Source organism: Alternaria ventricosa, assembly GCF_023758065.1.
Source record: "Alternaria ventricosa strain BMP 2768 chromosome Unknown scaffold_1, whole genome shotgun sequence".
Taxonomy (NCBI): domain Eukaryota; kingdom Fungi; phylum Ascomycota; class Dothideomycetes; order Pleosporales; family Pleosporaceae; genus Alternaria; species Alternaria ventricosa.
In genome coordinates, this window is record NW_026055681.1 from 713,483 (window position 1) to 734,009 (window position 20,527).

At 53.6% G+C, this 20,527-nt stretch overlaps 7 protein-coding genes and 2 non-coding genes across 9 annotated transcripts; 3 read left to right on the forward strand and 6 right to left on the reverse strand.

The window, feature by feature from the left end:
* Nucleotides 1-157: 157 nt before the first annotated feature.
* On the forward strand, nucleotides 158-1,842 carry J4E93_000231 (uncharacterized protein; the record flags this gene model as incomplete). Its single annotated transcript, XM_049338194.1, has 2 exons — nucleotides 158-644; nucleotides 704-1,842. 2 exons carry the CDS (start codon nucleotides 158-160, stop codon nucleotides 1,840-1,842), a joined length of 1,626 nt encoding a protein of 541 aa, XP_049204079.1.
* A 1,628-nt stretch (nucleotides 1,843-3,470) lies between these two features.
* Nucleotides 3,471-4,858, forward strand: J4E93_000232 (uncharacterized protein; the record flags this gene model as incomplete). Its single annotated transcript, XM_049338195.1, has 4 exons — nucleotides 3,471-3,742; nucleotides 3,794-3,895; nucleotides 3,945-4,640; nucleotides 4,693-4,858. 4 exons carry the CDS (start codon nucleotides 3,471-3,473, stop codon nucleotides 4,856-4,858), a joined length of 1,236 nt encoding a protein of 411 aa, XP_049204080.1.
* A 679-nt stretch (nucleotides 4,859-5,537) lies between these two features.
* Nucleotides 5,538-6,436, forward strand: J4E93_000233 (uncharacterized protein; the record flags this gene model as incomplete). Its single annotated transcript, XM_049338196.1, has 2 exons — nucleotides 5,538-5,831; nucleotides 5,885-6,436. The coding sequence occupies 2 exons, from the start codon at nucleotides 5,538-5,540 to the stop codon at nucleotides 6,434-6,436; spliced, it is 846 nt and encodes a 281-aa protein (XP_049204081.1).
* Nucleotides 6,437-7,709: 1,273 nt separating this feature from the next.
* RPS25 (40S ribosomal protein S25) lies at nucleotides 7,710-8,275 on the reverse strand (the record flags this gene model as incomplete). The annotated part of the gene is made up of 3 exons (XM_049338197.1): nucleotides 7,710-7,999; nucleotides 8,156-8,210; nucleotides 8,273-8,275. The coding sequence occupies 3 exons, from the start codon at nucleotides 8,273-8,275 to the stop codon at nucleotides 7,710-7,712; spliced, it is 348 nt and encodes a 115-aa protein (XP_049204082.1).
* A 1,416-nt stretch (nucleotides 8,276-9,691) lies between these two features.
* Nucleotides 9,692-12,038, reverse strand: J4E93_000235 (uncharacterized protein; the record flags this gene model as incomplete). The annotated part of the gene is made up of 4 exons (XM_049338198.1): nucleotides 9,692-9,739; nucleotides 9,794-10,143; nucleotides 10,192-11,026; nucleotides 11,232-12,038. 4 exons carry the CDS (start codon nucleotides 12,036-12,038, stop codon nucleotides 9,692-9,694), a joined length of 2,040 nt encoding a protein of 679 aa, XP_049204083.1.
* Nucleotides 12,039-15,972: 3,934 nt separating this feature from the next.
* Nucleotides 15,973-16,108, reverse strand: J4E93_000236. Its single transcript has one exon. It is a non-coding gene; the product is annotated as a tRNA-Arg (tRNA).
* A 274-nt stretch (nucleotides 16,109-16,382) lies between these two features.
* J4E93_000237 lies at nucleotides 16,383-16,470 on the reverse strand. The gene has a single exon. It is a non-coding gene; the product is annotated as a tRNA-Gly (tRNA).
* A 677-nt stretch (nucleotides 16,471-17,147) lies between these two features.
* Nucleotides 17,148-18,227, reverse strand: J4E93_000238 (uncharacterized protein; the record flags this gene model as incomplete). Its single annotated transcript, XM_049338199.1, has 2 exons — nucleotides 17,148-17,274; nucleotides 17,335-18,227. 2 exons carry the CDS (start codon nucleotides 18,225-18,227, stop codon nucleotides 17,148-17,150), a joined length of 1,020 nt encoding a protein of 339 aa, XP_049204084.1.
* Nucleotides 18,228-18,735: 508 nt separating this feature from the next.
* Nucleotides 18,736-19,424, reverse strand: J4E93_000239 (uncharacterized protein; the record flags this gene model as incomplete). Its single annotated transcript, XM_049338200.1, has 2 exons — nucleotides 18,736-19,160; nucleotides 19,295-19,424. 2 exons carry the CDS (start codon nucleotides 19,422-19,424, stop codon nucleotides 18,736-18,738), a joined length of 555 nt encoding a protein of 184 aa, XP_049204085.1.
* Nucleotides 19,425-20,527: the final 1,103 nt, after the last annotated feature.

The following is a 20,527-nucleotide window of genomic DNA, read 5'->3' on the forward strand; positions in this document are numbered from 1 at the left end:
CGTCAGTGACGTGGGCGGGGAGGCAGGCGCGTTCCAGATCAAAACAAGCGAGCCATGCCTCCAGCTGGGCTGGCTTGCTTCTGTCTCCTAACCTCACCGTCGCTGTCGCGTAATGCGCATCTGACTCTATCACTGATCGCATCAGCCAGCCAACATCATGGCGCCAGTCGATACAGTCGCATCTACGCGGAGTAACTCACTCCCCATCGCTCTCTTTGGCGGCCAAGTGCTCCTCGTTACAGTCCTCACAGCTCGTGTCCTTCTCACTACTCGGCGCGCCGCCAAATCTCAGCCACCATCAACGCGCACGCGCTCACAAGACTCTGCTCGCCGCCGCCATGCCGTCACCTTCTCCATCATTGCGCTCCTCTCACTACTCTCCGTCGGCAGCTTTGCCTTCCTCTGGCGCGCTATCTCCTACGTGCGGTGGGCCGGAGAGAATACACATGACATTCCGGGTAGTCTCTGGAGTGGCTGGTATGGCACTGGCGAGGAAGGGAGATGGTATCTAGCCGACTGGATCGCGGACATAGATCTCGTGCGCGAGTTTGACAAAGTTGGAATAATGAAGCCGGAGGGGTTTCTGTATACGAGCCAGTATTTCGTCGGACTGATCGCAAGCTCCATTTTCATGGGCGCTGAAGGTATGTGCAACGCGATCGACGCAGGTTGTCCAAGTCCCTCACTGACTGGTCTTCTTTAGGCCGCAGGCGCAATCTTTCCAACACAACGATTGCGTCTTTCGTGCTGCTGAGCTCCATTGGAAGCTTAGGGTACTCTTTGAGTTTGTTCTTCATCACCATCTTGTACACGCCTTTGACCATACACCACGATGATACCCCGCTACACGACGCGCTATTCACACCATATGCTTTCGTATACGACACTGGCATCGTTGCGTCGCTCATTACTCTGAATCTCTTTCCACAACTAGTCTCCGAGTTCGGCGACAAGAGCATGATGCGACTCGGATACCTCGCCATGCCACTTGCCTTTGCATTCGCGCCACAGCTGGTTCCCTACGCACTGGGTCATCAGCATACGTCCAAAGCAGCGGCTCATAGATCATACGTCAAAGTCTTCCACGCGCTATCAATCGCCTCTATCCTCGTATACTGGCGTGTGTGGACTACTCTGGTGTACGTCAACAGACCTGCCCAGCGCTCCCGCGTTTGGGATCTCTTCGCGAATTCTATTGCCAAGAGCGATTCGGCGAATGCAAACAGACTTCTCGCAAGTATCAGCAACGCGGGCCAAGCTCTCAAGCACATCAGCATGCACCCGGCTATCAGTGTCACCAGCCTCGACGTCCTCTTTGCTGCCATCAGCTTGCTGACGTGGACTTTCACGCGCGATCTAGATGTGCATGCGATCCTAGAAAGCAGCATACTTTCTTTTCTCGTTCCCACCCATGAGAAACACGTCACATTCAAGCAAGACCTGGCAAGAGTGATGGAGCATGCGAGCGAGCCCTCGTCGCCAACAGAGCCTGTTACGCCGAGGAAGCCTGGGCGCCCGGCAAAGAAGGCTGACGTAAATGGTACATCCACTTCCGCAGCCACGAGTGCGTCTCTCAGACGCAGCACGCGAGGGAAAGCGCGCACTTCAGATGTGGATTCTGACGCAGGCTCATTTGCTGGTGACCCTGATGCTACATACCAACCAACAGAGCAGACCAAGCGCGCTATACAGGGAATGGAGTCAGACGGCTCCGCGCCTGAGGGCGATCTAGTTCACGCGGGAGAGTCGACTGCACTAGCCATGTTTCTTGTCTTCTTCGGTGGACTGGGTCAATTAGCTGCGGCTACGCTGGGTGCCGAGGTGACGGGACCGCGAGACTGAGGCGGTTGAGTGCACTGTACTTCAGATCGCCCGAGTAACGAACGGGAATTATTTTCTTATTTAGAAACCTGAAGAGTACGCAATCTATGAGCTGTTTAGGGTAGGCGTACAGGGCCTTTGGTGTCCGGGAACAAGGATGGATGGGAGTAGCGACTTTGGCTTTTGATTTTGGATACCCCGGGTGCGCCGGAGCGTCGGGTTGTTTTGATATTGCTTTTGTGGAATACAGTGTTTGCAGGGATACAATGTACATGTTGCGCGAAGTGATCAAGTTGACGAGCAGAGTGACGGTAACGCGCACGTTGACATGTCCTACTGACTGGACTCATACACGTGTGCGGCGTCCATCTGACAGTAAAGGGGCACACAGCGCTGTATCAATGACGTTCGGAAATAGTTTCTGCTACGCTGTGTAACCTTGCTGCCGCGGATAACAAATCCTTGTCCGCCATGCGGCGGTGATATCGTCAGCTTGACTCAGGTAAGGTTGGGCTGACGGAGGTTGACTTCGGCACAACACTAATCGGGTAACTGTCCCAAGCCACAAAATACCAGGGCGTTTGCTCTTCATCGAAGTTGGGCTGGTGTTGGAGAGCTGGGACGAGGACAGAATGGCGGTGCCTGAAGATCTTCCCTTGTTACCGTAAGCGAACGTGGCCTGCACGCGACCAACCGCCTCCTCACAATGACACTCTCCGTCTTCTACGACGGTTCCAGATGCTTCAGCGTCGTGCCACTGCGGCTATTTATCAGCAGCACTGACTTGTCTCCGACCCGGCCTCGAAACGTGTTGCAGTGACGCTCTCGTGCCCGACGACTGGGCGCGCGCGGAGAGCCATCCTTGCCGACCCGGCTTCTTCGGCTGCTGGCTGCTGGCTGCCAACAGAGAGTGGTTGCGAGAAGTGAAATTGCAGGGCGGCCATCCTGTCAGAGGGCAACCAAGCATTCCTGGAAGAGTTATAGTACTCCCGAGCGTTTGGCTGAAGGCGTGATTCGGGTTGGGCGTCGGCTCATCAGCAAGGACAGCGGTTCTGGGGCAGTGGCAGGCTCGGGCCTAAAGACTATCACCACCGTGCGCAACGCAAAGACGCTACACTACCACTGAACAACCATGGAGGTAAGCCCAGATTCCTTCTTTTACTCCTTTGCTTTCCCCACGTGTATCGTCGTCTTCCCTATCTAGCTAGATTACTGGCAAAGCCCCGGCGGTTGCGTCGCGACTTCCTCAGCCCTATGTACGTCTGCACCATGGCCTGAGCTCCCTGGGTGCCTTCCGCTCGGTGTCGACTGCCTTGCGCGTATCACCGACTGTTGTTGTAGAACATCACGGGGGCTCCTGATTGACTCGTCGCTTCTCTGCCAGCTCTCCTTTGCATGTACCGCCCGTCCTCGTGGCCTCTCCCTGCTGGTCTCGTACCACACGTTGTCGCAGCGTGCCTGACACTTCCCCACGAGAGTAGCACGCTTCACTGCGCAGATGCCTGCCAGCTGAAGGGCGATAGGAAGGGCCGGCTCTCCGTTTTCTGTCTTTTCTCGGCGCGGCGCTTTCTTCACCCACGATACCCAATTTTCTCTTAGTTCTGCGACTTCTGCTCTTAGCGATATACCCTGTACCACTAAGCACCACCATGGAGAGCCGCTTTCTTTCACACCGCCCTTCAGCAACCTTCGATGCTGCTCGCGACATTGTTCGAGACGATGGCGCTGAGGAGAGGCGGACATCCGCTAGCTCATCTTTACTTAGACCAAGTGCTCAATTGACCATGGACCGTTTTCTGCAGGATCTATCAAACGCAGAGCAGCCACCTGTTGACTTTGCGCCGCAGTATCACACTGGCCGCGTCCCCAATAGCAAGGCGGGAGATGGCAAGCCGCGATTGCTGCTCATGGGCCAGAGAAGGTGAGATCCGTCAAGGTCAGCGTGTTGAGCGCGCTAACCATCCATCTGCAGGAGCGGCAAGTCTTCGATATCAAGTGTCGTCTTTCACAAGCTGCCGCCAAGTGAGACGCTGTACCTCGAAACGACGTACAGGATAAAGAAAGAGTCCATGCAGTACGTTAACCATCAGGTGTACGCATACATGGCTGACTAACAACGCTAGCTCGTTCATGGACTTTCAAGTCTGGGATCTGCCAGGTCATCTAGACTACTTTGATCCAGCTTTCGATACCGACAATATCTTCGAGGAGATTGGAGCTCTGATATGGGTTATCGATGCCCAAGATGAGTATCTCGATGCAATTGCGCGACTAAACATGACCATCCTCAACCTCCAGCAATCATACCCCAACATCAACGTGGAAGTCTTCGTGCACAAGGTCGACGGTCTTTCAGATGACTTCCGCGGTGACACTTTCCGCGACATCATTCAGCGCGTGCAAGACGAACTATCGGATCACGGCTATGAGCAGGCGCCCATATCTTTCTACCAGACTTCCATCTACGACCACTCCATCTTCGAAGCCTTCAGCAAGGTGATCCAAAAGCTCATCCCACAGCTTCCCACCCTCGAAGCGCTGCTTAACAACTTGTGTGGTGCCTGCAACATCGAGAAAGCCTACCTCTTCGACATCATGAGCAAGATCTACATCGCAACAGATACAAGCCCGACTGACATTGGCAGCTACGAGATATGCTCAGACTACATTGATGTGGTCATCGATGTTAGTGAGATCTATGGCTGGGATCGACCCGATGAGGGCGAGGATGAGAGTGAGACTGGCAACAACGATGCCGAGAGTCTGATCACCATGGAGAAGAAGAACAGCAGATATCTCTACTTGCGGGAGATTAACAAGTAAGCAGACTGCATGGTTATGGAATTGTGAGTGGGCTAATGATGGATACAGATATCTCGCTCTAGTATGCATCATGGGCCAAGACAATCCAGCGGAAAAGAAAGCCATCATCGACTACAACGTCGGCGTCTTCCAAGCAGGACTCAAAAAGGTCTTCCCCAAGAGCGACAGAGAAGCGCAAGTCGAGATACGCGATATTCATGACGGCGCTGAATGAGTGATTGGGGTGATTCTCGTTGAATCAGGAGAGACCACTGCAATTTCGTACTCTAAGAAGCGGGAAACGCCACGATCCCTTCATCATGCAAACCACACAACTAATGGAGAGAAGAGAGAAGATGGAAGATGAACGTTGTATATACACACACAGAAGAAGGGTTGTATTACTACACGATAGATATATTCGCATGACGCATGCGATATCGTACAGTAGCCTGATTACACAATTTGCGTATCGACTCTACGAGTTGTGCGATTCCAAGTCTTTCATGCCGATCTCCTCCATTGCAAGTTGTCCAATAGTGATAGTCCAGTAGTAGCGTCTTGGCCAAGATCGCCAATGACATCAATCTGAAAGTGGCCAATCATCGGAACCGAGATTGTGGTACTTCCCGACAGCAGCGCCTCGGAACGCGCAGGCGAAAGCAATCTATTCTCCGCATCGCGCATCCGACGGTTCCTGGCCTGCGGACACGTCTCCGAATACTTTCTTCGGCAGCTACTTAGGGTTGTGCCTCGGTATCTGGGTGACGTTGACGTGGGAGTACCACACTTTGAGCTGCATAGGTGTTGGATGAACAGGTATGGAGGTCTCCGAGCAACTCTCACTATATGTAGACTGACGACGCGAATAAGGCAGTGCATCCGAACACATCACCGCCACTATCACCGCCATAATGTCCTCATCACAGCGATACCGCCGTGCTGCGAAAGAGGAGCCCACAGACACGACCACGTCCTCCATTCCTCCGACCTCCTCGGGCGCTCAACAGAAAGCAGAGCTTAAGAAAGCCGTCAAGGAGCAAGCCGCTGCGACGTCAAATGGCTTATCCGTGCTTGACATACTGCGCATACTAGGTGGCGTCCTCCTATTGAGTTGCGGGCTGAGCTATCTGAGCACAAGTGGAGAGAGCATGACATGGGGATACAATGCATGGTGGACTAGAGCTCGAGAGTGGAAGAGCCTCGTGGTACGTCTCTCCTGCGCATTCTTAAACCAATAAGTAGCTAACATGACACGTAGCAAGGAGAACTCACCCTAACCGATGCTGAGTTGGCTTTATATGACGGCAGCGACCCCTCGAAACCGATCTACCTCGCTCTAAACGGTACAATCTACGACGTTTCCATTTCGCCTACGACCTACGGACCCGGCGGCTCGTACCACTTCTTTGCGGGCAAAGACGCAGCGCGCGCCTTCCTTACGGGTTGTTTCGCAGAGGACACTGTGCCCGACCTACGCGGCGTAGAGGAAATGTTCATACCCGTTGAGCCCGAAGAGAAAGCCGGGTTGACACCGGAAGAAAGAGAGGCGGAGATGGAAAAGGCGCGGAAGAGGAAACCATTGAGCAAGGGGGAACTCAAGAACAGGCGTGCACAGGAACTCAAGAGCGCCAGAAAACAGATGGTCGCTGGTCTGGAGGGCTGGCATATGCTGTTCCGTGGAGACAAGGGTAAGCCGTATAGGCGGGTAGGCTATGTCAAGAGGGAACCTGGATGGCAGGACAAGATGCCTAAGAGGGGCTTGTGCGAGCAGGCCGAAAAGGGCAGGCCGGTCCGGAAATATGAACAGTAGGTTGAGCTTCCGTCAGCATACTGTCCTGGCCTTTGAGATGTACAGCCATTGTATATATACGAACAAACTTGATGCCTGCATGCACAGCCTTCCTATCGTAAAACATGTCTAATAACTATTCCCACACTCCGAATCTTCTCCTTCACTTGCGCGGCAAGTGAATATAGCTATGCTGCAATGAAGTATGTCTTTCTCAATGGACGCAAAGTGTGAGGCATCTGATGGGTCATTATGGGTAATCCACCCCAACAAAATACCGGTGTGTCTTTGAGTCGCACTGTCGCGTGACTTCTTGCAACTTGAGAGATCGAGCCTTCCCTACTACAAGCGAAATGATGTGATCCGAAACGCAGAGCAAGCAGGAAGGGATAGCTATACTATACCAGAGATTCTGACTTCCACAAACGTATAAGGAACGGACGTGGCATGTCTGAGACTGGATGAAATAGAGTCCTAGTTTTCCAACCAGTCCAGGCCAAGAGCCCGTTCCTCCGCATCCGTGTACTCTTGCTATTGTCTAAGACCGGGTCGAAATAGGAAGTGTGTAGAGTAGAAGAACGCATCGCCTCAGACACTATACGGGCCTAAATCAAGCAACCGCGGCATGAATTAAATCCTTCTTCACATACCGATAGTATATGTCCGCAAGTTGACCAATACGAGCTTGCGCTCTGACCGGACATATCCTTGTGAGCAGTCATAATAAGGACGAGGGGTGCAAGGAAGACAGAGACCTGTCGTCGATACGTCTCTAGGGGAGAGAGTAGAGTGTTATGGCTATTTCAAGCAGGAGAACAAGCGGTGGAATCCGCGATTGACATGACGCCAGAAATCAGCGCTAGTATGCTTGCAAGAGCCAGAACAAGGGGAGGGGGCACGAGGATGTCAAGCATTGGCAAAACCAAGACAAGAGCAGTGGTACGAACGAACACTCTGCAGCGTAGACTCAATATTAGTACACAAGCAATTTCACTAATAGCAAGGTCAAGTTGGGTGGTGGTGTTTCGGAAGTCTTTTCATTCAGTACATAACCGACACCTCCAATGGACCCCAGGTGCTGTACCCGAGCCCGTTCCTCTCATTTCATGTCCGCTATGAAGCATGCATCCCAATGTAGTATGACCCGTTCATTTCGTGAAGACGCCGATTGGTAATGGAAAGAGGAATGCCGTTAAAAAGCTGAAAGAGGTATCCGAGATTCGCATTTACGTTCGTTTGATTGTCGGTTGCGTAAGGCTTACTCGGCGGCGCCGACAGCTCGTGCTGCAGTGTGTTAGTGAACGCTCATACGACCTCCAAGTATTCCAAGGTTTCGTAACACGTGGATCTTTGGAAATGCTTGTGTTGACATACTGTAGATGCTGAGCTTTGAGTGTCCGACAACCTTCTTGATCTGACCGTTGGCCTCAAGGTCGTTAAGAGCTTGACGCGCGAGCGAACCGTTGATCTTCAAGCGATCGACGAGAGTGGCAACGGTGATGAGGCGGTAGGACTGGACATCCTTCTGGAGCTTGTCGTTGGTCTGCTTGTCGAGAACGACAGCGTGCTGGGCCTTGTCCTTGACTGCTTAGGTGTTAGTGGCAAATCGACTCTGGAGTCATGTGGAAGTGCGCGATGGTGAAACAGGGTTGCGGGAGTATGGATGAGGCTTTCGAGCGTTTCCGACGTGTTCGCGAGGTGTATAATTATGCTGAAGGTGTGCAGTGCTGGATCACGTACCCTTGCCCTTGGACCACTTCTTCTTCTGCTTCTTGCCTCCAGTTGCTGCAGGTGCCTGGGTAACGGTCAGCGCCAACAATCTTCGTTTTAAGTATCTCGACCGCGCATTAGACGTACCATTTTGTCGGTTGTTGTGTGGTTGCTGAGGAGAGACGGTCGAACTCAGGTCAATTTCGACTTGCTCGGGGGCGGAGAAGGTGCGCTTTCTTGGCGCGCTAACCAAGCGAGCTACGTCCCCACGTGATCAATCACTCCACCGTCCGACCTACTCGACGTGATGTCTAAGGCATGTGTGACGCAATTCTTATATGCTATTGAAGTATAAGCGCTAATTCGTGTGGATTTGGATTTCACGATCGCCGCAAAACTGAGACCGCAGCCACGTGCAGCACCTGGGCGTTGTTCTCCAGAGATACCGTTCACAGCGCCACCCAGGTGCCGCACACTACGATTCCGATCTCTTTAGCGCTCATAGACCGTTGCCAGAAACCATATGTCGCACATTATGAGGAGGGATCACGCGTCCCCTTAGTCGGCGGACATGCTTCCCAAACGATGCTTTCAATGAATTGGAAGATCAGCGCCTGAACCGCCAATGTATGCAACCAATGCGGCGTGACTATAATGACGTACTCGAAGAGGAAGGTGTGGTTTGCTGAACGGCGACAAGGTCATGAAGTGGTCTTGACGACCATCAGGGTGTCGGTGGCGGATAGAAGAGGACAATGTCTGTGTGCGAACTTCTGGGGGGCTTCGGAAATTGTTGTCGAAAACTACCAGAATGGACATGGATGCGCGGGGGTCTGACCGTCAATGCAACGCTGCAGGGCATGAGCATACGAGGTTCGGAGAGATGTGTGCACCAAATTTAGCACGCGGTTGGTTGACCGTGATCACGCATTAGTAGAGTGCAGTGTAGATCAATACATGTTCCACACGGACGCGAAGCCCTGGGCCAGCACGCGGACGAAGTGCATAGGGGGAATCCCGTTCGATGTCAACGTACACCATAGAGCAGAGATGCGCCGAAGATTGTTTTCCAATTACAAGCTAATCAGCACAAGTCACTACCAAGGACTCTTGCGCCAGCCAAGTGCGTCCGACTCGCCTTTTCGCATATTGTATCTCTCCGATGTAGACAACGCAGATACCCCTCAACCATGACTGATACTGACTCAAGGAAAGTAATGAGAGACAAAGACACGTCTGACAGTAAAGGAAATGGACGTCAACATACGACTGAACCACGAATAGAGACGATGAGGGCAAGGAAAAGGTTGGCTTCAACTAGAAAGATCTCCCTCCGTCTTTTGTGCAGTCCGATGCCAACAATTACTTCGCCCGCTGAGCCCACACGCGAGCACGCGTTCTTCCTCTACGTGGTTGCAAATGCTCGCTAAGATGGAAGAACAGTCCGTAGTAACCAGAACATGGAACAGAGCTGACAACTGGTAAATGCTGATGGCTCCAATCCGCAAGTGCAACGATGAGAGGTATTCGCCAAGACGCCATGTCCAAATGATGGATGCATAATCATTAGAAGAAATGGGTGTGTGGTTTCGAGAGCTCGTGAACTTCCATCTCCTGTTCGAGTGGTTAGCTTCGCTCCGGTGATAATGCTCTAGCTGCGGTACATACCATCTTAAAGGAGTTCAGTTCCTCCTTGATCTGTTGCGCAAGCATCGGTGTAAGCCTATTACACGTTGCGATGTCGCCTCTACGATCGTAGTCCTGTGGTGACCATGCATCGTGGAATTGAATACGTGGGCTAAAACTGATGTTTCGAAGACCTCCGTGAGGTGTCGTAGGAAGACTCCTGGTGCTGCCGTTGGGGATACGCGGCGGTTTGCCGAAGTAGTCATCGTTGCGAGCTTGCCCAACCTCTGTTTTTGGCGTAGCAGGGGAGCTAGATCTTGATGAGCCCACATTGGGGACGGCATCGACGGGCTTCAGAACAGGCGAACCTGAATCTGAGTTTGTACCGGTGCCTGGTTCTTCGTTAGTAGCTGCATATGAGGAATGCGTAGCACACGTACGTTTCAGGATGCCCTTCTTCATTGAGGAAAGAACCTCCGCACGATCGCGATCGGACCCAACGATACTCTTCCTTGACATAGCCTCATTGCCCAACGCAGAGGGGTTTACAATCTCCGCGGACCGTCCGGCGTCAATCGAATTGCGCTCCAATCTAGGATAACCAGTGCCACCTCCGATCTGCTCGTGAGGGTTTGCGTTGACATTGACCTTTTGTCTCTCAGCCTCGACGGTGACAAGAGACACCTGACCCACGCTGGGTCTAGTGATGGGACCATCGGCGGCAGGGACTCCAATGACAGACTTTGGCCTGAAGAGGCCCTTGATGGATTTTGTGCCCTTCTTCATCCCATGACCCATCTTGCGGAGCATGACCGATGCAGACGACGCGGCTGACTGTATTGAGAGGTTGTCAGTAGAGCCTATGCCACCCTGTCCTGAGTAGATGCCAGCGCCAATACCTGCCGCCTCTTGCTTTGCGATAATCGCCGCTTGTTCGGCATCCTCGTCGTTCTGGTACTTGTCTTTCCTTAATCTTGCACGCTCTGCCGAGATGTTGTTCTCAGCAGAAGCCTTTCGAAGCTCGGCTGCGCTTCCAAAAGAAAAGGCCCTGCGTAGCCGGGACTTCATTCCCTTGTCCTTGTCGTTCACAGCGTTGAGGTGTTGCATCGCTGTGCTAGGTAGCACAGGTGCCTTCGCAGGGCTTGCAGGCTCTGAGGGGGAGACCGGGTGCGACAGAGGAGATGGAGCTTGCCGCCTGTTAGGCTCAGGTGCTTTGGAAGGGCCGCCTGCTGCTACGGAGGCATAGCTGCGCTGTGTGTTCACCACAGGGCGAGACTGGAATCCTTGTCAGCTCGCGAAAGTCTGGCGAAATCACTTTACTCACCTGAGACCTTGAAGAGTTATTAGAGGAAGCACTGCCTGCACTGCCTTGCCGTTCATGACTGTGACTCGAGTCGGGGCGGCTTCCTGCACGATTTGAATTCGAGGGCGTGGCGGTGGAGGCGCTAGGTGTCGTGCTTGAACCAGCTCCTGAGCTAACCTGCAATGATGCCATGGCGGAGGTAACGTTGTTGTCTCCTTCCAGTCCGTTGAAACTGCGTCTTCTATATCGCTTAGCGGGGTCTATACCGCCTGAGCGAATAACTTGCGTATCATCTGCACTGTTCGCTCGGTTGTGCCCTGGCCTGAATGTCGGTGGGCCGTCGCTCTGCGTGAGCTGCGAGGGCCCCATGTGGGAGTTTCCTCCTGATGTAGAGCGTTGCGTCGGGGTAGAGGCACCGGTCGGAATGCTGTTGGACGAGTCTGTCCGCCCAGCGCCTCGCCTGTATCGTCCTGGTGAGGGCTTGGCAGGTGTATCGCCTATTGAAAGCGAGAGATCGGGTATGGAGGTGGATAGCGTGATGGAGGGCGCAGCGGAGTCGTAAGGTTTCTTGGCGTCGCGGTCATCTCTGGCAGCTGCGGGTGGCCCAGCCGACGAGCGGTTGGACGAGCCAGAGGTGGAGACTGTGGAATCGGAGGATGAGGAGGGATGAGAGGGGTGGCCGAGTCGTGTCTGGTTGGCGTGGCTGGGAGGCTGCTGCAGGGTTTGGGGGGCTGGTGTCGAGGCAGACCTGTTGTCCTGGCGCAGCTGGGGCGTGCTGTTGAAGGCATACGGGGCTATGGGTGCGGCGGTCCCTCTGTAACCAGTGCCTCCCGAGTTCCCATTTTGCTGGTTGCGCGGCATCTGCGAGGCCCGCTGTTGTTGTTGGTTGGGGTGGTTGGGCGTGTTTTTGTAGGCATCGGACGGCGAGTAGGGCATTGTAATGGGTCCTGTCGTCTGGATGACTGATGTGAGTACCTGAGCCATCGGAGGCCTGCGAGGTAGCGCTATCAGGAGCTCGACGGGGGTGGGCGAGGACTCGTCGGCGGCAGGAAGCGGCGACCGAGACGGGCAAAGGAAGATCTGTGGAGGGCGGGCGCATTAGCAGGGGGCTCTGAGAGTGCGAAGGCTGCGGGTAGTGGAGCGATGGGCATGGTGGCCGCGGTCGCGGACGGGAGGCAGGCGACCAGAGCGTGGCCTTTAGGGACGGGGCATTGGGGGGCAGGCAGGCCTGTGTCGGGGCTCCTGGGGCGGCGACGGGCAGCTGGGGGAGGTGTACCTGCTATGAAACAAAACGGACAAAGTATTAAAACAGAGAATAGAATGTAACGTCGTCAAGCGCTGGGAAGGCTGTCGTGAATCGACGGAGATGGCAGCGTGTACCAAGCCTCCCGAGCAGTTGTTCAAGCCTGCATTGGTCGGTCGTGGAGAGTCGGTCTTCTGCTGCTGACAACGACGTGCGATTCAACAAGCAAGCAGAAAAGGAAATAATAGAGGGAGGGTAAGGTTGGCCGTCGCGGTGAAGAGTTGAGGTTGTCAGGCAAAGGGGCCGCACTAGTCTCTGGAGCACGCACGGACGGGCGCGGCTAGGTCTAGGAGATTCAATAACTTCCTCACGCCAGACAACGAGCACGTTGCCCTGCCTCGCCAGGTGCAGCAGCGTCTTTATGCCAGCCTGCCTGTGCGGCCAACCCGTCGCAGGCGTGTGGACGATGCTGGATGCCGTGAGCCTCTGCTTCGTAGCCTCATGGCCTCACGGCTCGTGGCCCAGGGCAGCTGCCGCTCGTCGTATTCACGCAAATCTTCATAGCCGATGGCCGCTGAGCTTCATCCGCCCCGACATTGTGAAGACAGCGTCCATCACCTCACCTCACCTCGCCAGCTTCACTTTGACCCTGGTCGTGCCCCCGTCATATAGTGCTCGGGCGCAGCCGATATAAGCAACAATATCGCGGCGGCCCATTTGCACCTCTAACCACATGTTGATCCTGCCACATTCCCACCCTGCCGTTCGGAAGCTTCTCGCTGCATGGCAACGGCACACTGCACCAGGCCCGGCCAACGTCACCGCTGCCTGCAAACCCTCCTGTCGCGGCTGGTGCGTCGACGCGTTGCGCTTAGGCCGAGCAGATACGACGCGAACTGGTAAACACTTACGAATTCGCCTCTGCGAGGGTCCCCGACGGCCAATCCGCAGCGCGCGCCCGGCGTCGCGCGACCCACCGCACCTGCGGCTCAGCCGTTTGCAGCAGTTGGTGAGTAGCGGTGGGCTCGTTAGGTCGCTGGCGGGCTGCGATAACGACGCTCCAAAGCCCGCCTTCGCCATGTTGATGCTTCACCGACACGTCTGTACCCCGCTCCTCTGCACGCCAGTCTCCCGTCCCTCTGCTACGCCGTGCCTGCTCCTACTGTGCCTACCTGATGCCACGGCTCTACCAGCACTCCCCACCTCTCCTGCTCCCGGCACTGCATGCATGGCACCATTGCAGAGGGTCCCGGCACCACGTCGGGCCTTCCGCGAGACTCGTGCAGGATCGCATCCCCGTGATGAAATTTGCGGATTGCGATGTTCCCCAAGCCGTGGGGAACGGGACGAGGATGCTCGGCTCAGCGAGATGAGAGCTGTTTGATGTGCATTGTCGAGGCACAACATCATTTCCTCTAATTGCGCGACCGCACTCGAGACACGCCTAGCAGTCCCGTCTCTGCTGTTGTGCAGAAATGGCAGTGGTGCGCGGCGTCGCAGCTCATGGCGTTCGAGGGTGGGTTTTCTCCGTTCCACCATATCTTTTTGTGCCCCGCTTTTCTCGCCAGGGTGACGCGATCATCAGAAAGACGCGATCAGTGCGGCTTCTATTTTGAGCAGCACCACCAATCAACGACTCGTGTGGAGAGATCGAGGAAAACCTCCTGCTTCTTCGGGAATCATCTACGCTGACTACCAGCCCTCACCCACATGTCTTCACGTCCTCTTGTGCATCATTATTCCTCGCGTTCTTCGGCAGTAAGAGAATCCCGAGACTCGTCCAGACGGAGCATTTGCGCTAGCCTTTAGCACAACGCATATAGAATTGACTCTCGCGGAGCTAACCAGGGTCCCAAATTGGCGGTACTTCATTGTCGTCGCAAGGAACCATCCCTCTCGATCAAGGCTCTATTACTATTCCTATGCTGAGACGCAAATCCAGCTCGCCGATCAAAACCTGCCTGCTGTATCCTGGACACTGCAGGGAAGGCAATTGCAACCGATCGTTGTGCGTGTCAAACACATCACCATGTCTGAATTCTCGACCCGACGACACCAAGGCTTGGTTGGCTGCCCATGCTCTCGACTGATCCACTGCATCTCTGGGGTATTATCATACCCAGTCCATCCGCCAGTATCGAAGTCCAGATCTTAATCGCCACGATGTCAATGTTGACGCTTTTCCGTGTCCGCGGCAGCTGCGCAAACACGCTTTCATACCTCAATACAACCCAGCGATTATAGCCGTTATGTTTAGTCTCGACGCGTCCATCGACCTAGAGCACTCCCAACGAGTATTTGGAGAGAAATTCTTACCAACCACCAATCAAGCATTTTGGCTCATCTACCCGTCTGGAACCCCACATGCGTCCAATCGCTGTCTAGATCGGCCAAGCACGCACGAGGAAGCTTTTGTGGCTGCTCTGATTAACGTCACACAGGGTAAAGCCCTTTACTAGCAACGTAGTCTGCGCATTTGTTAGCAGAACAGCCAATTGGAACGCGCTTGATGTTTGAACGTCTCGCTTGGATGTTTCTTCCGATCGTCGATTGCCGTCCAGCCGCTGTCTGCGGGATCTCCAATGCCCATGCACAGTGCGCCACGGAACTGGATCTGCTGTCCTGTTGTCGGTGTAGTAGCTGTGCAGCTCGGTGCGCACGACCTCTTGGGATGATGAACACACACCACTGGCACGCAGGCATGTTCTATCCTTGCAAACAACCCACGCGAAAACTGCTGAGCACGAAAGCTCTGATATGGTAGCGTTCGCGGTTGTGTGGATTTGCTAGTCAACCGCCAAGAACAGGAGGTAGCGCTGAAATTGCTATATTCTGACCGCTTCAAACAGCTTTGTTAGGTCTGGGGCGTCTCTCACATGGTCGTTCTGTCGGGGTCCAGGGATGCATTACATCTTGACCTACTTGTGGCTGGACAATCCATGCTTGTCCAGTGAGAAGAGGACTGATTGCTACGAAACGTGCCACAATGGCGGGAACAGACTTCTGCTCACCATCTATCTACTCTAGCAAAGGCTGTATACTCCACAGCCCTTGGAAAGCGCAGGACTCAAAACTCCGCGCTGATCCCTACCCCATCAGCGTCGAATCTCACTTTCTTCACTGATCGTCCATCTGACATCATTGCGAAGACACGTCAGCCTCCGTGTCGTTGAGGAGCCAACCCACATGCACCATTGAGTCGCGTCCACTTTTTGGTCACCGCGTTTCAGATTCAAGGTTATCGGATCGACAAGAACGGGTATCATAATCTCCCGAACCCTGATTTACCCAAGACGACGCAAGGATCTTCCGCTGCAGACCCGGCAGGTTTGTTTATGTGCGTCAAGTTGCTTGTCTTAATTGTCTTGACAGTAACGCGACCTGGTCGCTGGGTTGGGTAGATGTATCTGAAACGTGAAGATCGATGGCTGCACGCATATCATCCCGCGTTCTGCCACCGGGAGGATGGAGATATCAACAGCCTGCTTGGCATTATAACGAGCGCGTGTGGAACGTCTAACTACTTACCGTGACTCGTGTTCAGTACCCGAAGCAACAAGGTACCGGCGATGGTGGAGATTGCAAAAACAACGACCACAACGAAACATACAACTCCAGACAGAGCATCAGCATGTTTGAGGAGCGTCTCAATTGCAGGAAAAAGCAAAAAATAAGCGAAGCCCATGGGGATCGAACCCACAACCTGTTATCTGTTAGAGTCTGGTGGGTGTCTCGAGGCGCGGTGAACTATACCTTTGGTGTTTGATGTTTTCAGCCGAAAACCAACGCGCTACCATTGCGCCAAGGCTCCTCTTTAGGAAGTATAGAAGACTGTCGCGAAATCTGCCCTATATAACTACACTCAGAACTATGCGTCCTCGCCGTGCGAGCTTCCAGCCAGACTAGAGAGCAAAAATGCGGAATCCAAGTGACGAGTTCCTGCATTCTACCCCGCTGTTAGCCAGGCGCTTAGAGCATCCGGCGTTGGCGGCACCCCACTGGCACGTGACCCAGCGCAGGTCTGCAAAAAGACATCTCCCTCCCCAGCACCACCACCACGACGACGCGCAGGATGGCAAAAGGAATGCATCGGCCGGGAATCGAACCCGGGGCTAGCCGAAACTGTGCTGTGAAGCATGGCAACGGCTAATTTTACCACTAAACCACCGATGCGGATTGGAGGTGTTGTTGATGGAGGATTGAGCCGATGGTACTATTATATTCCTAGCAGATTCACGCGAACGGCATCCGGGGATTCGATGTGAGGATTGGAATATCCTGAGTTGATTCGGGTTGTTCAGGGTAGTGAAGAATTTGACTGGGCTGTGGGTCTGGAACGCCGTAGACCTGTACCACTGAGCTACCCCTCTATCGATAACAGCGTTGCAACTTCCAGCGTCTGGAGTTGACTACAGGTGTGGAAACAGACACTGTTGTTCGATTGCATTCTCGAGGTCAGGTTTGGAGACAGAATTTGAGCAATTGCAGAATCTACACCCGAGCGACTACGACGGGATAGAGCGGCACCGTGGAGTCTTCCTCAAATTCAGATGCCTCGCCGTCACAGAGACTATGTGTACGACTATGTGTACCATTCTTCGAAAGATACTAGATAATCATTTTGGCAAGGTAATAATATCTATCATTAAAGTGTTGCCTTACAGCAGCCCTCATGTTTCAGTGATGTACCTATAGTGCTCTTCTGATACCACTCAATACCTTCCTCGAGTACGCAGAGAGACACATGCATTTAGCAGGAGGACTCTACATAGGAAATCCCAACCCCTTCGCGTTCAAATTGGCGCCCCACCATTCGAAATCGTTCTTAGCTCGACGCCACTCACGTAAACTCATTCGTCCTTCGAGAAAAAGCCAACATCTCCGCTCTTCTGTCCCATCTCCACGAGCCTCTCTCTCATCTTCTTCGCCCTTTCTGCCATGTCAGGTTCAAATCCCTCGAAATCGTATTCCTTGGCCCTGAACGTAGGTGTAAGAAGTCAGTGTATGTCTCACGCGCAGTTCGTATGGGATACTTACCAATCACCGACACCGTGCTGCAACACATTCCTCGCTCGCTCGCTCCCCGCATGTGTCGTTCCTATACTTCCATGCAACGTCATCCTTTCTTTCGAACTGTCGTACACGCCGCGATGTAGGATGTTGTTATTGTAGAAGGCCACCTCGCCTGCCTTGAGTTGCACAGTAATCTGGTCGGGCATGTGTACTTCGTACGGGTCCGCATTTCGTTCCGTCTCAGTGCGTGCGCGTTTATGCGATCCAGGCACAAGTACAAGGCTGCTGTCGTCGTACAGTGCAAGGTTCCACTGTGCGTGATGCCCTGGCTTCTTCAATCGCTCGAGCTCTTCTTCAGGCGTTGCGGTAGCTGCGACATCATCTCTATGCCAGCGCAGACTGAAGTCCTCGTCTGGTCGAACCAGCATGTTGTATAATTCCATGGTCAAATCGTCCTCGCCACACCCAATTAGTGCTGCGACGTACTTCAGAAGCTCGCTGTCAAAGTACGATCTTGCGAATGTGAGATGATCGGGATTTGACGGGTGGAGCAGATGCTGCACGCCCCAGATGCCTTTCGAGGGATCTTGTGGCCATGGTGGGAACTGCTTCGGCAATGTACGTATATATGGCCATGTCCCAGATCGTGCCGCTTCTGTCATGCGGGAGGCAGCAGCGCGCAGGGCGTCGAGATCAAAAGACGGGAAGAGCGAAGCCGATAAGACCACGAAGCCATCGCGATCGAGAGCTTCGCGAGCTGCTTTGTACGGGTCGGCGCTCGATGAGGTGATGTTGTTTGAGTCCGAAGGCCCATTTGATGCTGGCTTAGCGGCTGGTTGCGCTATCGGTAGCTGCACCCTAGCCCTTGCACTTCCTTTCGGGCCTCCCTTGTCGGGCTGGTGTTCAAACTTCCGCATCTTCTCTGTACCTGGGAGGAAGTGTGATAGAAAGAAAGCGCTGAGAGCTACAGACTTATGTACGTTCCAACACGCAGTTCGATGTCGATGTGCTACCCCGCTAGTGCTGTTAGCCCCGCAATGAGGCCCATTTGGGCATGCCGTAGTACAGACGCAAGCCGTATTGTACATCCAGCTCCGAAATCCCTACTATAAGGCTCTCGGATTAGGAGATGATGAGGTCACGAGGTTATACCAGCGAAAAACAGGGAAGAAAGACATGCCCAGACATGGTAGACGCGTTCAAGAGTGGGCGAGTCTCTTCACTTATGAACAGCAATGAATATTGGAGCTGTGGTCTGGATAGTTATTTCCAGTCTGAAGAGTAACGCTTGATTGAAATTCCGAAAAGAGCGACTGTCGCACTAGAAGTAGGAGAGGTTCGTCGACACGTAAGCACACAATCCAACACTGTTTCCCCTCTTAACATGCATCTCAGTCCAAGACCTCGATGTCATCCTAACCAAACTTATTCCGCAATCTCAAAAGCCTTCACCGACTCATCCAGGTACCCGTATCCTGCATTCGCTTTGACAGCTTCGACGAGAATGGTGGTGACATCAGAAGGAACGTCGCCTCCAATCCTAAAGTGACGGTGCTTGCGTTCGACCGCATCCCAAATCCCAGCCACATTGGGCTTGACAGCATCAACAGACCTCTTGGCAAATCTTCCCTTCAGACGTTCGTCCCCGCTGTGCCAGAGTGAGCCTCCAGTCTCCTTTGCACCACATCCTTCTTGACCACCACCGGTAGCCCAGCAGAAGTCTTCGAAACCTCCGCCGCCGCCACAGTAGCCTTCCGTAGTCACGGCGCATGGGTCGCCGTCTTCGCCGTTGAATACGGCGAATGAGTCTGGATCGCGGCCATCGACCTGGGTGTTGTTGAGGCCGCGACCTAGAATCGAGCTTGTAGTCTTCCAAAAGTTCGCACAGCAGGTTTCAGCAGGGATGTTGCTGCACATAACTAAGGGTTGATGTACAGAATAAGTAAATGGCCCACACTTGGCCAGCACGGGGGACATTGCTTACAGTAGGCGCCGTCAAGGTCGAGGTTGCACTCTGTGTTAGGAACGCTGTCTTCCCAGATGGCGAACTGGATAATGTCGACAGCATGAGCCATAAGAGGCAGAACCGCAAGGATGAGACTCTGAGTGTACATGGTGAGTTTGGTGGTAGTTCGAGCCGTTTGTGTGTTTGAGTGGTGGTTGATGAGGTGAAGCGAGGGCTAGAAAGCTGATGTTGATATCTGAAGGCCTCATCGTAACTTTATATACACGACTTCAGATATTGACCCACATGCTTTACCCATTACATCTATTCTCAAACGAAGAGATGGTGCTAGTAAGGCAGACTTCCACGCAGTGGTCCATCCTCTACGCGACCATCGCGAAGGATCACAAGTTTACGCCCGTGGCGGAGGTCCAGAGGTTTAATCCACTCCCAACGTCCCTCTTTGACTTGACGGTGCTCGGTTGCGTACGCGATATTTACTTGCTACGCAGGTCTTAGGCAGGTAGCCAAGAAATAATCTGCCGGTCGAAGCACGCATCAAGAAGCTAGTCTTTCACCCACGGGAACGGCTCAGTGACTGCACTGCGGCCTTGCATATGGTCGGTGTTGAATCTGTTGTCGCGTTTTTGAGGCGGAGTCCACGGTTGCGTCGCGAAGGATCTGGCGCTAACGCAGCGAGGACTGGAAAATCCTAAGCACGGGGTAATGACCCCTATAGGACGCATGTCCGCTTGGTTCAATCAGATTTAGCCGGTATAGCATAGACAAGTTGACGCCCTTCGTGTGCGCGGTCGCGGACCCAAGTTAGACGGCCGATTTGTCAGGCCAGGTTGTGTGAATGAACATGTTCGACGGGTGTATGATCCCCGTAGTCTGCACTTTCAACAACTTGTTACCAGTTGGTGTAACCGGGAGATTTGCACGGGTATGGCCGGGCCAGATCCTCGACAGGCCAACAAAGCAGTTGCAATATCGGTCTAGGCCATGGTCTCCGACGTATGCTGTCCTTGACAACGCTGTTCTTGTACCAATCGTCTTGAACTCTGCAAAGGTGAACAGAGTAGCCTCCACGATGTAGTAGAATACCTGGGAGAGGCCTTGTCTACTGGTGGCTGCTGAGCTCTCAAAGTACACGAGGGACTACGTTTCCGTTACAAGTTTGCCAGCCTGCATCTAGGATTAGTGTGACATGTCTACATAGGGTTTTAGACATAGAAATTGCGATGAGATGAGATACAGACGTCCCTTCTT